This window comes from Neophocaena asiaeorientalis, unplaced genomic scaffold (genome assembly GCF_003031525.2).
Source record: "Neophocaena asiaeorientalis asiaeorientalis breed wild unplaced genomic scaffold, Neophocaena_asiaeorientalis_V1.1 scaffold71, whole genome shotgun sequence".
Lineage (NCBI taxonomy): Eukaryota > Metazoa > Chordata > Mammalia > Artiodactyla > Phocoenidae > Neophocaena > Neophocaena asiaeorientalis.
The window spans coordinates 2,417,241-2,430,448 of record NW_020175439.1 but is presented as its reverse complement, the minus strand read 5'-3'; the positions used below and the strand labels follow the sequence as shown (position 1 = coordinate 2,430,448).

General features: G+C 53.4%; 1 protein-coding gene across 2 annotated transcripts in view; it reads right to left on the bottom strand.

Annotated features, from left to right (window-relative positions):
• Nucleotides 1–1,910: 1,910 nt before the first annotated feature.
• The window catches only part of CGNL1 (cingulin like 1), a 154,433-nt gene continuing 143,135 nt past the window's right edge, over nt 1,911–13,208 (bottom strand). For both annotated transcript variants that reach the window (XM_024767822.1, XM_024767821.1), the window contains 5 exons: nt 9,079–9,162; nt 8,094–8,218; nt 6,616–6,724; nt 6,079–6,242; nt 1,911–4,991 (listed from right to left, as the gene is read on the bottom strand). In XM_024767822.1, the coding sequence (XP_024623590.1) occupies nt 4,847–4,991; nt 6,079–6,242; nt 6,616–6,724; nt 8,094–8,218; nt 9,079–9,162 (627 nt within the window). In that variant the 3' untranslated portion in view covers nt 1,911–4,846. The remainder of the gene's footprint in view (nt 4,992–6,078; nt 6,243–6,615; nt 6,725–8,093; nt 8,219–9,078; nt 9,163–13,208) is intronic.

Sequence of the window (13,208 nt, the reverse complement as noted above, 5' to 3'; positions counted from 1 at the left end):
GGCCTTAAACCTTGTATCTGCAACAGCACCTGGCCCGTGCTGGCAGGTTAGGCTCTTGGGCTGGCTACTTACTCCACATGTGACCTATGGGAAAATGCCCAGCCTCCCCAAGCCTCAGATTCCTTACCTGCCAACATTTCTGCCTTTCTTGTAAAACTGTTTAATTTTGTTTACCCAGAAGATCTCTGGAATCACGTGCCCCCATCCCCGGGGCGTTGTTGACAACTGTTGTGAGACCAAGTGAGATTCCTCGCGGTAGGAAACTTGCACAGCTCCCGCCACAGAATAGGTGTCACTGTTGAATGTCTCTCGGAAGGGCACTGCACCCTTTCCAGCTTCACCAAACCCGGCACGGGGCACACACTCATATCTTGCTCTGCAGATGGAGACAGGCTGGGTCTCAGGTCATACACGTGAACATCCACGATGACTTTCAGTGCAGTTCTGAGAGCAGGACCAAGTCCTGCTGATCCCTCCACAAAGCCTGGAATTGCTGGATTTGAGGCTGTTCAGCTTGCCGATAGGAACTTGCTGTCGGGTCATTTTCTCCTGTCATTTGGAAGTTTAGAACAGAAAACTTTCTGACTGATGACTATCTTCCTACAAAGACAGGATTGCTGAAACCATCCACAAGTTCAAAGAAGGAAGAATGTCGAGAATGTGGGGGAAGGAGCTAGCTGCGGGCCTGGAAGGACTTTTTTTCCCTTTGGCTCTGAGCTCCTGAGTCACTTTCCCTCCCACGGGTGCAGGGGACAGGTAACCCCTCAGGATCTCTTATGCTCACCACAAAGACCCTGGCCCAGGGGCCAAAGAGGCTTTAATACAGTTTCAAAAGCAACTAGGACCAAAAGGGTGTCTTTTACTTACAAATGATAAAATTACACCCCCAAAATCCGGACCTTTCTTTTAAAAAAAAAAAGCAAACAATTTATGCAAAGACTTTGAGGACTTATTAAAATTAGAAAATCCCATCTACATTTGAGATGCTCTGTTTAGTCAGAATAAAGGGAGTCAAGGGCTGCAGGATAGCTGGATGGGCCAGATGTTTACATCACTGGGGGCGTTGAGGGGGCAGTGGTCAGAGGTACGGGCAGGAAGCAGCAGCCACCTGCAGCGGCCGAAAGGGTTTAATGAAGAGATGCCCTGGAGGGCGGCAGTGTCGGGGGGAACCCACCAGGGTTGCCGAGGGGCGCAGAGGAAGAGCAGCAGGCCACCCTGACCACCTTTAGAACCAGAGACACAAGGAGGAGGTATGGTCGCCCAAGTCCTGTGCGTCCTGTGCAGTCCTGTCCGGCTGCGTCACTGCTGGAAACGCTGCACAAAAGAGGGGTGACAACAGAAAAATGCTGACCTCCACCTGCTCCCACAAGCTGACCCCGACCAGAGTCGTCATCGGTCATGGCGGGAACCCAGGGCCTTTAGGGATCGGCCTCCAGAGGACAGGGCAGAGAATGGCACTGAAGACCATGAACAGTGTAGGTCCCTTCCACGTGGACGTGACTCCTGTTTCATATAAAATGGACCAGCGTACCTGCTGTTAGCCCGCTGTGGATCAAGTGAGATTATGCGCTAACTGTGACTGCAGGAGAACCCATTTCAGTTTTGGAACAAGGAGAAAACAGGGGGTGCCTGTTTATTCTCAGTTATCAACACACTTCCCCTTTTGTCATTTTCTGGAAATGGGCAGTCTGGATTTCTCGGAACATCACAACCATCCAGGGGCATTAATCCTCTCAGTGCGCCCCACTCACCCCCTCCCCACCCTTCTATTTCAGACACGGATCCCAGCCTGGAACGCCCCAAGTTCCCCTACCTTGGGTAGCTTCCAGCCATTCACCTGGGCTGTTTCTTGGCAGACACGGAGCCAAGCTCTGGAGAAAACAAGGGAGTCGAAATAACGGGAGTCAAGATTCCTGCTGGGTGATACCGTTTATTGAAAGGCAAACTTGCTTTCTCCAGGAGTTCACTTACATGGAGGTAGCTGCCTAAGAATGTCTCCTCCCGGTGACAAACCTAGGCAATCAAACCATACCCGAAAGCAGAAACCCAACAAAATAAGACTAATCGGCATTGTCAGATGACACTCAGAGGCAGGAAAAAAAATTATAAAGCTATACGATGATTGTCTCTTCAGCACTGCATTTGGCCACATACTTGTTTATTAAATACTTTTTTTTCTTTTTAAACTAGCTAAAGAAAATACTCTTGAGTAGGGTTAGTTCTTAAAGCGACAGACAGAAAAAAATATTTATGTGTACATAATAAAATCAAAGAATGACAGCGTGTCAGAGCCGGCAAGGACCTTGAGCCCTGGTCCTCAATCATTCCGTGTCATCTGCCGCTTTGAGTGCAGGCCTCTCAAGGTCACCCCTGTCAAGGTCACCACAGTAAGATGAGGTGGGACTTGAAAACATCTCTCCTCTCAGCTCCCAGGCTCGTGTTCCTCCCATCCTGGTGCACCGCATGCATCCAGTTCACCGCCAGCCCCATTACGGCGCAGGAGGGCGCATTTGTTGACATTTTTAACGTCCCAATTTTAGGGTAAAGATGCAGATCTTCCGAATGGTGAGCTCTGTTCTCTTTTCACAGGCAGTTTGTTTCTTGCAGCCTGCCTCATGGCTACCGGAAGGAGCTGGCCAGAATGAGAGGCAGAAACTTTCTCACAAACCAAGACAGATGCTGACTCGCTCCCAAAGTTCTTGGGCCCCCAACTTTTCCCATCTCTCATCTGCAGTGAGGAGCAGGCGGAAGCATTGCCGGGCAGGCTTCTTGGCAAATACCTAATGGCAGTGGAAGCAGCGGGGAACTCAACAGCATATGAGAGTCGAAGAACCCCTGTGGGTTCCAATGAGCCAGCCAGCCAATCACAGGCTTGCTGCCTCCCCAAGAGGACAGAGGGGCTCCGGGGCTAGGTCTGAAGGGGCTCAGCCTCTGTGTTCATTGGTGTGACTGTTGTCGATCACCCCCTCTCCCCTGACAGTGCTCCAGGAAGGGAGGGATTTTGATCTAGTTTATTTACTGCTGTGTCCCCAGTGCCAAAGACTGGGATATCATGGATGTCCAATAAATACATGCTAAATGAATGAACGGCTAAAGGGAGGAATCTCTCCATACTCCAAATAGGTAAGCAGAGGCAAGAAGCACTCCACCCAGCAGAGGTAGAAGAAGGGTTGGCTCTTCTGCTCTGGGGGCTTCACCCATGGTGGCGGGGGGCGACGACACCTACCCATAGATGGGGCTGATCACTCTGAACCCTGCTGGGTGCGCTCTGTGACCTGGGGTAGGTAGGGCACTGAGATTCCCTGCTCCCTGTGGCAACTGTCATGGAGCGCTGGGGTCACAGGCCTCTTATCTACCAGGATATGTGGGGACACTGCGAGGCAGCTGAACACTCACTCACATGCACACAACTCGAAGGGTTCCCTCCCTGGCCACGGCCCTGACCAGCTGCGATTGGACCTGGCCTCTGTGCGTGCCTAGGGACCATCACAGTGGAGGGGACACCAGGAAGGCCAAGAGGAAGTGCCGGGATACCCAGCATCCTCCCAGTGCCTCCCTGAAATTCCATCCCAACAACATGGCCTTGCCCAGACCTCACCCAGCCCCAGTTACCTCCTGCCTGGTGCCGGCCGCTGTCCCTCTGTCCCAGAAGTCAGGATTCTTCCAGTTTGCACAGAAATGCCTCTGTCTGACTGCTGCTTCCTTCCTCCCTTTCCTGACATAAACCTGAGATCCTGTTCAATCTGCCTCTTGCCTACACATCCCCCCAGCTTTCAAGAACTTCTTCCTCTTCCACCTCCTCCTTCCTACCCACGCTCACACACGCCTGCTTATCTCCTCTCCCTTCTTCCCGTCCCCGTGACCTTACTGCACACATCACCTGCCTCTTCCTCAAGCCTAAGTCCACGAACCTTGCTCCCAAACCCTCGCGGTCCCCACCTGGCAACCACCCCGTCCAGGGACGGAGAGAGTGTAGTTTGGAGGCGGGAGGAAAGGACCAAAAAGACACGACAGGAGAGCTCCACCCCCAGCCCCCGAAACCAACATCATTTGTCAAAAACCGTACGTACATGTCTGCCCACTCCACCTGTGCAAAAGAAACGGCAGCTGGTGACTGGTATTGGTCTCAGCATGGTTCAAACATTTTAACAAAATTCTAGATAAAATAAGCAACCAAGGACCACGGATACAAGTGACCTCTGACTTTCCCTCCCTCCGTCAACAAGTTCTTTACCAAGACCACCTGAACTTCTCTTCTTAGGCTTAACTCTCCCTTATCACCACAACAATTCCTTTTTCCAAATCTGATGCCCAGAGTGGTCTTTACTTTCTCCCTCTTGCCTCTGGCTCAGTTATACTTAAAAATCTAGTAGCTTTGTATTTTTAAAAATAATACTCTAATAGAGATGTGTGAACTTTACAAACAAGCCACCCCACAAAGCCTCTGCAACATTCCAAAATGGAAGAGCAGCAGTCTGTGAGAAGGTCTGATTTAAAATATGCACAGCCTACACATCCTCCCCTCCCCTTCACAATGGCTACTAACTAGTAACTAGCATTTGGACCCCTTTTCTTGATGTGGGGGCGGAGGGCAGAGAGGAGCAGCCATGCAGAGGGTGCTGCAGACAGCTGTGCAGAACGGGGGCTCCATCCTGCCAAGCGGCTGCAGGCGTCTCAACGCATACCCTGCAATAGCTGCTGTCTACACTACCAGAGCTGTGCTGCCACAGAGATCCTAGGAGGACATGACGTCACAGGGAGGAATTATCTGGTCCGCGAAGAGGAGGTGATGGCGCTCCCTTCCTCTCCTCCCGCTGCAGGCGGCTGCCGGCCCCTGGAAGTGGGCTCAGATCTGGCTGGCGGCGGTGCCGTCCTTGGCGAAGGTGTAGCTCAGCGGTGCCTCATAGAGGCTCCCCCCGTCCGTGCTGAGGTCGTCGTCGTCGTCGTCGCCGTCCACGTCATCCAGCACTTTGCTTGGCAGCTTCTTAAGTCTGCAAAACAACAGGTGGCATGTTTCCTGGCCCTGGACCGGGGCTCACCTCCGATCTGGAGGCGAAGGGGTTCTAGACGCCTGTCTCTCCACCCCAGCGAGTGGCATATAAGCACAGGAACTTAACTCGTCTGCACCTGCCAGTTCCTACAGCAACAGGGAGCAAACTGCCCACCTGAGAGCACGGGAGGCTGCTGCTGACAGGGTGGGCGGGGCAGGGCTGGGGCAAGGTCAACAGCACTGATTTTTCCTTCTGCCTCGAGCTCCAACATGGCTGAGCAGGGTGCTGCCATAAATCCCATCTTAATTTAAAATTTTATCATCTTGTTCACCATGGGCTGTTTGCATTCATTTTTATTTTAATATTGCATCTTGATTATTGAGATTTTTTGGTGCCCCCTAATGCCAGCCTGGGGCTGGGTTCTCGATAGACATGCCCTGTTTACAGGATTCTCAACAGGCTCCAGTCTTCTGGGCATTTATAAGAGAACTACCTGGGCAGCCAGCAAAAAGCCCCAGGTCACAGTCGGCCTCCGAGAAAGGCCCAGCTCCACGAATGGGTGTGAACTTAAACTCACCCCCTCACTCCAATGCCCCAGGTAGTGACCCTGAGGCAGGGAAAGCAACCCCGCACCTAATCCTCCATCCTTAGGGCCGTGGCAGGGGAGCTCAAGAGAGCAGCTCTCTCCAGAGACCAGGTTTGGGACATCCTCGTCCTCCTGAGGACACAAGCCACAACTTTACCTCATTTCTCCCTAACCCAGGAGTCCCTAAGGGCTGGTTCAGGAGCTGGTCCCTACACAGTGGTGTGAGCTAGTCTGACCTGCTCTGAGCCTCAGGACGACAGGGACGATACCTGCCTGGCCGACACCAGGGCAACGGTATGAGGATGACACATGTGACACCCTACTGATCACGTGGGGCGACCGGAGTGGATACAGCCGCTCTCACCCCTAGGGTGGGATGACCCCAAAGGTGACAACAAGGGATCAGCTTGAGACAAAGGAGTGGGAGCGCTCTGAAAGCATCAGGCTCCCCTCCAACGTCAGGGCCATCACGGCCCCGGGGGGGTCGCCGCACTTGCCCACCTTAAGTCCTTCTTCATGGAATTTAGCTGCCCCTGCAGCTGCTCATTCACGTCCATCTGTTCCTCCAGCTCCCTCTGCAGCTTCTTCTTAGAACTTTCCAGTCTGTCTATTTCCTCCTCAGCCTCCTCCACCTGTCGCTTCATTGCTTTCAAGCGCAAGCTCAGCTGCAGGGGGAAGGCAGGCGGTGAGCCGGCGGGTCGCCCAGCCCAGCACAGAGAGGCCAGTGGTCCAGGCCCCTTCTCTCCCAGCAACCAAGGTATGGCAAAGGGGGCAACCAGCCTCATGGGAAAGTGGAGATGAGGCTCTAAGACCGAAAATTCTACTCTTTAAAAGCCAAGTTCAGGGTCTGAAGTTTGCTGAAATCCCCTACTAAAGTGGGCTCTAAAGGCCCCATTCCATGACGTAAGGGGTGGAGTGGAAAGGGCGGACTCAGTCCACTCAACTTCACCCCTTGCCTGCCCGCCGAGGCCTCCCCTCCCTCTCACTTCCCCAGCCCGAGACATTAAATCTCAAAAGTGCTCGCAGAGCGTCCCGCACCTGGTCCTTCTGATCAGTCAGCGACAGGTGCTCATCGTCTACCTGCATCACTAGCTCTTTCACCTTCCGCTCCAGCCGGCGGTTGCTGACCTGGAGGCTGGCCCGGTCCCTGGAAGAGCGGGGGAAGCAGAACAGAGGACCGTCTCATCCCAGCCACCTGGGAGGCCAGCCCAGGGCTGTCTGGTGGACGCAGGGTCAGAGAGACTCACAAGTGTACAGCAGGACAGCGCTGCTCGTTGGACAGATGAGGAAACGGGCTCTGAGAGGGGGAGGGACTTTGCCCCAGGCTGCGGAGCCAGCAAGAGGCTGAGCCGGAGCCAGACCTGCCCTGAGTACTCCCAGTCCTGGGCTTTACTTGGTAAGGCAGTGGGTCATAGACTGCCAGGCTGTGAATATTTGGAGTTTACTCCAGGCTGCCCTGGAGCAAAAAGGCCCAGTCCCAAAAGTCTTACTGAAAATGGATAACGTAAAGTGCTCTATGCACACACACCCACACTGCTTCCAGGAAGGTGAGGGGCCATGAGTAAGAACTGAAGCTGGGGACCTCCCTGGTGGCGCAGTGGTTAAGAATCCGCCTGCCAAGGCAGGCGACGCGGGTTCGAGCCCTGGTCCAGAAGGATCTCACATGCCACGGAGCAGAATGCACCACAACTACTGAGCCCACGAGCCACAACTACTGAGCCCATGCTCTGGAGCCATGAGCCACAACTACTGAGCCCACGCTCTAGAGCCCATAAGCCACAACTACTGAGCCCTCACTCTAGAGCCCGCAAGCCACGACTACTGAACCTGCATGCCACAGCTGCTGAAGCCCGTGTGCCTAGAGCCCCTGCTCCGCAACAAGAGAGGCCACCGCGACGAGTGGCCCCCGCTCGCCGCAATTAGAGAAAGCCTGCACGCAGCAGCAGAGACCCAATGCAGCCAAAAATAAAAATTAAGAAAAAAAAAATAAAAAAAAAGAACTGAGACTGGTCAAGCTTAACCCGGTACTGGCCCTCAGGCTGTGGTCTGAGAACAAGCTGTAGAGAATCACATGTAGTCATCTGATCCTGTGTCCCGTCCACCCACATGCCCATCTCTGACAGATGGCCACTCAGTCTCCGCTTGGATATACCTGGCCCCCCCAGAGCAGAGACAGCCACCTTACCTCTATTCCAGCTCAAACTCAGTAGCTTACAAGGCAGCCTGTCCTATTTAAGGCAAGGGGAAACGAGCAGCTAAGAACTGAGCAGTGGGGAGTCCCAGGTTTCAGTCCTGCTACATCAATATTCTGCCAGGCTACCTTCCTCAAGTCATTTACTTTGGTGGGTCTCAGTTTTCTCATCTATAAAATGGAAACAATTTTCCAGCAAGGTTGTACTTGCTCTGCCTTCCTCACAGGCTTTTGAGGATAGGAAGAGATACAAGTGTGAAAGCACTTTGTAATGTGATGCCCACTGCCCACCAGGGCTTCTGCACCACGGCTGGGCCCAGCTCACCTCTCCTCGCTCTCCAGGCGGTCCTCCAGCTCTGCGATCCTGGCCTCCAGCTGCACCACCAGCCCCTCTTTGCTGGACCTGTAGGAACCTTCCAGGTGGATAATCCGGCTCTTTAAGTCCTTATTCTGGAATCAGACAGGGAGGCCGTGAGGGGCTGTGTCTGCCGCACCCTCTGTGCAGAGCAGAGCAGAACACAGGGCAGGGCAGTGTTTGGTCAGTGACTGGGGTAAGCCTGCTTTCCACCTTAAGATGTGTGGCCCCAGGAGACCTGGGGATGTATCCAGGGAAAAGCTTTGCACTCATGTCCTGGCAAGCCAAAAGAAGAGATTCTATCACATTGCTTATAAGCCTAAGTGAAATCTTTGCATGTCCTAAGGCTACCGGATGTCAGACAAATGAGGTTGACCTTGGCCTTTTATAAACCTATTGGGGCGGGGGACTTCCCTGGAGGCCCAGTGGTTAAGACTCTACGCTTCCATTGCAGGGGGTGTGGGTTTGAGCCCTGGTCGGGGAACTAAGATCCCACGTGCTGTGCGGCACGGCCAAAATAAATAAATAAATAAACCTACTGGGGCGGGACAGGAGAAATAGGCTCCTTCAGCAATATCATACATCATATTCAGTGAAGAACTTACATGAATGGCATGTAAAAGAAATAGCGATTCAAGTAAGGTTTGTTAGCAACTCCTGCATCTGAGGACACTGGTTCTTTATTATTCTCCTTTCATTCGAATTTAGCCCTCTTTAGGATCTAGAAACAACACTTGCAATTCTACCTCTCCCCAGCTGCTAAACTCACAAGCACACTTAATATTGTGGGAATAACCTCTCTGGAAAAGGCCTTAGAAACACTTGTACCTCTCAGGTGAGTTACTCTGCAGAGTTCTTGGGGGTGCTGTGCAAAGAAGGCTCAACCAAGGGGCTCTAGTCCAAAGCCATGGCGGGGCGGTGGGGGGGGGCGGTTCATGGGGCCAGCTGCCCTCACCTGTCTCTCCAGGGAAATCTTGTCACACTCTAAGTCTTGCTTCACGGCTCGCTCCTGAAGTAGCTCGTTCCGCATCTGCTCCATCTACACCACACAGTGCAAAAGCCCAGAGGTTAGAGGGGGTGTTCCTATAGCCTTTGTGCTGAAATGGTTCGCAGGTATGAATTCTAACAACCAAGTCAGCTCCTCTTTATGATGGGGGCCTCCTGCCTTCTCCTCTTGAATACTGGAGCTGTCCCTTAGATATTCTTGAGTTCTCAATGATTGCAACAATAATGATACAAATACCAATAATAGTCAAAGTTAACCCTGCCGTTATGGGTTGAATCCTGTCCCCTCCAAAAAGATATATTAAAGTCCTAACCCCTAGAACCTCAGATGTGACTTTATCTGGAAAAAGGATCTTCACAGAGGTAATCAAGTTAAACTGAGGTCATTAGGGCGGGCTCGAATCCAGTATGACGGGTGTCCTTATAAAAAGGGGAAGTTTGAATGCAGAGACAGACATGCACAGAGGCAAGACAGAGACACAGGGAGAATGCCACGTGAAGATGGAGGACTGGAGTGAGGCATCTACAAGTGAAGGAGCACCAAAGATTGCCGGCAAACTACCAGAAGCTAGGAAGAAGCAAGGAAGGATTCTCCTACAGGTCTGGAGGTAGTACGACCCTGCTGACACTTTGCTTTCAGGCTTTTGGCCTCCAGAGCTTGAGACAACACATTTTTGTTGTTCTAGGCCACCTAGTTTCTGGTACTGATACTTTGTTACAGCAGCCCTAGGGAACCGCTACACCTGCTCAGCACTCCGCCTGTGCTATCCTACGACATCCCCTCAACAATGACGCAGGTAATATCATCTCTGCTGAGGACATCAGGGCTTGGAGAAGTTAATCAACTTGGATCATGACCAACCATCCCAGCCTGCCCAGGACTGAGGATGTGCTCAGGCCATGTGACTCTGAACGCTAAAACTGAGGGAGTCCCAGGCAAACTGGGATGAGTCAGTCACCCAACTTGCCAGGGATCTACACAAGAAGTAACAGGGGAAGCTAGTACTCCCGAGCTGCTGGCTGCTGCATTACAAGTTCGAGCTTCAGCAAAGGCTTCTGCAGTCAGCATATCTCAGATGCTGCTAGATTTCTCCCTTCTTATGCCAAAAACAGAAGTCAGCAAGAACACTCCAGGTGTCCTGCCAAAGGCTAAGCCTCACCGAGGATTTCTTCTATATTAATAGGAAATGAGCCTAGCTGAGCGGCATCTGGAAAGAAACCCTATCGTCTGCCTATCGGTGTCTCCGTTCCCCATCCCCAGTGGGCCGTAGCAACAGTGAAATGCGCTTCAGAGGCAGAAGACCCAGACCCTGTTCCCAGGACCGTCCAGCAGAGGGCAACCTGAAGAAGCCCAGAGAACTAAGAAGGTGAGCCAGGAAAATAAAACTGCCTGTTCCTTCTTAAGGCTGGGTCCGACAGAGGTAAGAGGTGTGCACACAGGAGTCCCTGGATGCCTGGGGAGCACGTGTAACAGTCTCACCCTGACCAGCCTCGATTTTGATTTTCACAAATCCAAATCCTGTACAAGCACCCTCGTGAGTAAAACATAAGCTCACCCCGCCTTCCCTGCCATCCACCTGGAGGGCAAGACCTGAGGAATAATGAGAGGAGACGCCACCACCACGACAGGCTAGGCTTGCGTCTCCCACTGTCCCGACCACAGCGTATGCACGGAATGACAAGCAGAGTGGTGCGGCTGGCCCAGAGTGGGTGACAGGGAGTGGTAAGGAACGAGGCTGGCGATGGGCAGGGCTGGGACGTGGAGAGCTCGGTACCACAGGAGGAAGCCGAGACCCTGCCCACAGAGGAGGGTGAACCTGTGTGGCCCCAAAAAAAGTTCACAGTTTTGCATTTCTGACCGGCAGGCTTCTAAGTCACAGGGGTTCCGAAGTTTACCGCAGAGTACACTGAGGTCCGGGGCAGTTATCCACATCTCGGGAGGAAGAAGGATCAGAACAGAGGCCGTGCCTACTCATGGCCCACTACCTCACCTGCTCTGGCTCTCTAGACTAACTCAGTGAAAAGGCTTCGAACAGACTTAGGGTCTACATACAGCTGTCATGTAAAAACCAAGATCCGGGATGCAGCTGGTCTCCTTAGGGCATCCTTGTGCGCAGCAGGGGAAAACATGCCAGCCGTGCACAGGTCAGCAGGCAGAGCACATAAAACTCCTCCCTCGGCTCCAAGCCCCCGCCTGGCCCCGGGCCCTCGAGAATCACATGCTGCGAAGAGGGCCCTGGACAATTCCTCTAACTGCTCTAGGAGCACCAGGTCCATGCGTAATGAATGCAGCCTCACAGCCCCACTCCGAGCATGGCTGTGAATCAGCCAACACCCCTACAGAGGTCGTCAGCATGGCTGGGCCATGGGACCACGATGTGCCTCTTGGGGGAAACTGTTCTGTTCACGCCTGCTGGGCAGAGGCCAGGACCTCACTGAGGACACGGCTAAACTTTCACCGCGACGGGAAGCAATTACACAGGGAGTGATGGCCCAGCTTCTCTTCCTGGCTCTGCATCCACCTGCATGTGACCTTGGTCACCTCACCTCTGGGATGTGGACTCCTCGTTTCTAAACAAGGAAGCTGAACAAGGCGGCCTGTAGGCCCTTGGAGCTGGCCTACAATGCAGTGAAAGCACATTCGGTGCCTCCCGCTTGCCGTGCGGCGCTGTGCGGCCCTCTTTCTAAGGCCCCGGTCTCCATCTTTCAGCTACAGTAGCCATTCCATGTCTCCAGACCTTTAGGGGCGTCCCCAGAAAAGACCCACTCGGTCAGGGTGACAGCGAGTGTGTGTTTGTGAACACATATGTTTGAGTGCCGGGGGAGGGGTGGTCTTGGAATGATGGGGTGGGCCGATGCATTCGTTCAGACTGTATTATCACAGCCCTAGGCTGGACAGCGTGACAGTACCTGACCTCATTATAGGCTCGTGGGGGACAAATGAACAAGCCCTGTCCCTGTGGTCAGTGTCACTGCAATGGGGAAGGACAGCATGCTGGCACGGGGTGCACGGCAGTGGTCACAGCCCAGACTGGGAGGGTCGAGGAAATTCTCCAGAGCAAGAGACGCTGAGCTGAGATCTGAGAGCTGAGAGGGAGGTCAGAGTCAGGCAGGGTGGGGACGGGGCGGGAGAGGAAGTGCAGCTCTCCTAGCCAGGGACCACTAATGAGAAAAGGCAGGAGCTAAGAAAGAGGAAGGGAGCGCTGGAAGAATCGAGAGCACTGAGGTGGACACGCGGGGAGGCAAGGGGACGGGTTAAGAGCTCAGGTGGCGAGGCAGACAGGGAGCAGTCACACAGGGCCCGTTATAATATTGTGACCACCGCGAACGTCTGCGTTGCACTTAACAAAAGTAAGTCTGGAGCATTTTTATAGCGTTATCTCATTTCATCCTCACCACCACCTGATGAGGTGGGTACTATTAACATCCCTAGGTACCCCTAGAGTCCAGGGGAGTTTGCAGATACAGGTGTGGAGACTGGGTGATGCCAGCTGAAGCCACAGGACAAATGAGCTCACCGAGGAGAAGAGCATGAAGCATGAGGAGAACCGTGCCCTGGGAAGGCCGCCCCGCTCCACTTCGTTAGGGGAGGTATGGAGAAAACCAGGACACTGACCTGCTGCAAAGGCCCAGAAGGGCGAGGACAGAGGAAGATGCGTCTAGGTTGGCCAGGAAGATGGCTCTGGGAGGCTCAGCACAGAAGGGAGAGACAGGGAAGCCCCTCTTCTCTAGAACCGTAGCGTGACAGATGACAGCTCTGAGCTGAGGGCTGAGGAGAGCTCAAGTAAGGGGTTTGCAAGACAGATGCCCACAGCTGTTAGCAGACCGAGGGGGAGAATCACTGAGGAGGAAACAGTTACAGGTGATGGACTGTAGCGGGATGGGAGTGTGACAGGAGACTGTTCAGGGAGGGATGAAGGCCCACGCTGGGGGCAGCACGGGAGTGGGAGAGAACCCAGGAGGGGGACAGTAAGCCAGGGCTCGTGGGGGAAGGCTCCTGTAGCTCGGAGGCCCAGGAGGCAGCAGGAAGGGAAAGAGAAGGGAAGGGAGATTATTTCCCCAAAAGTTAAGGGATAAGGA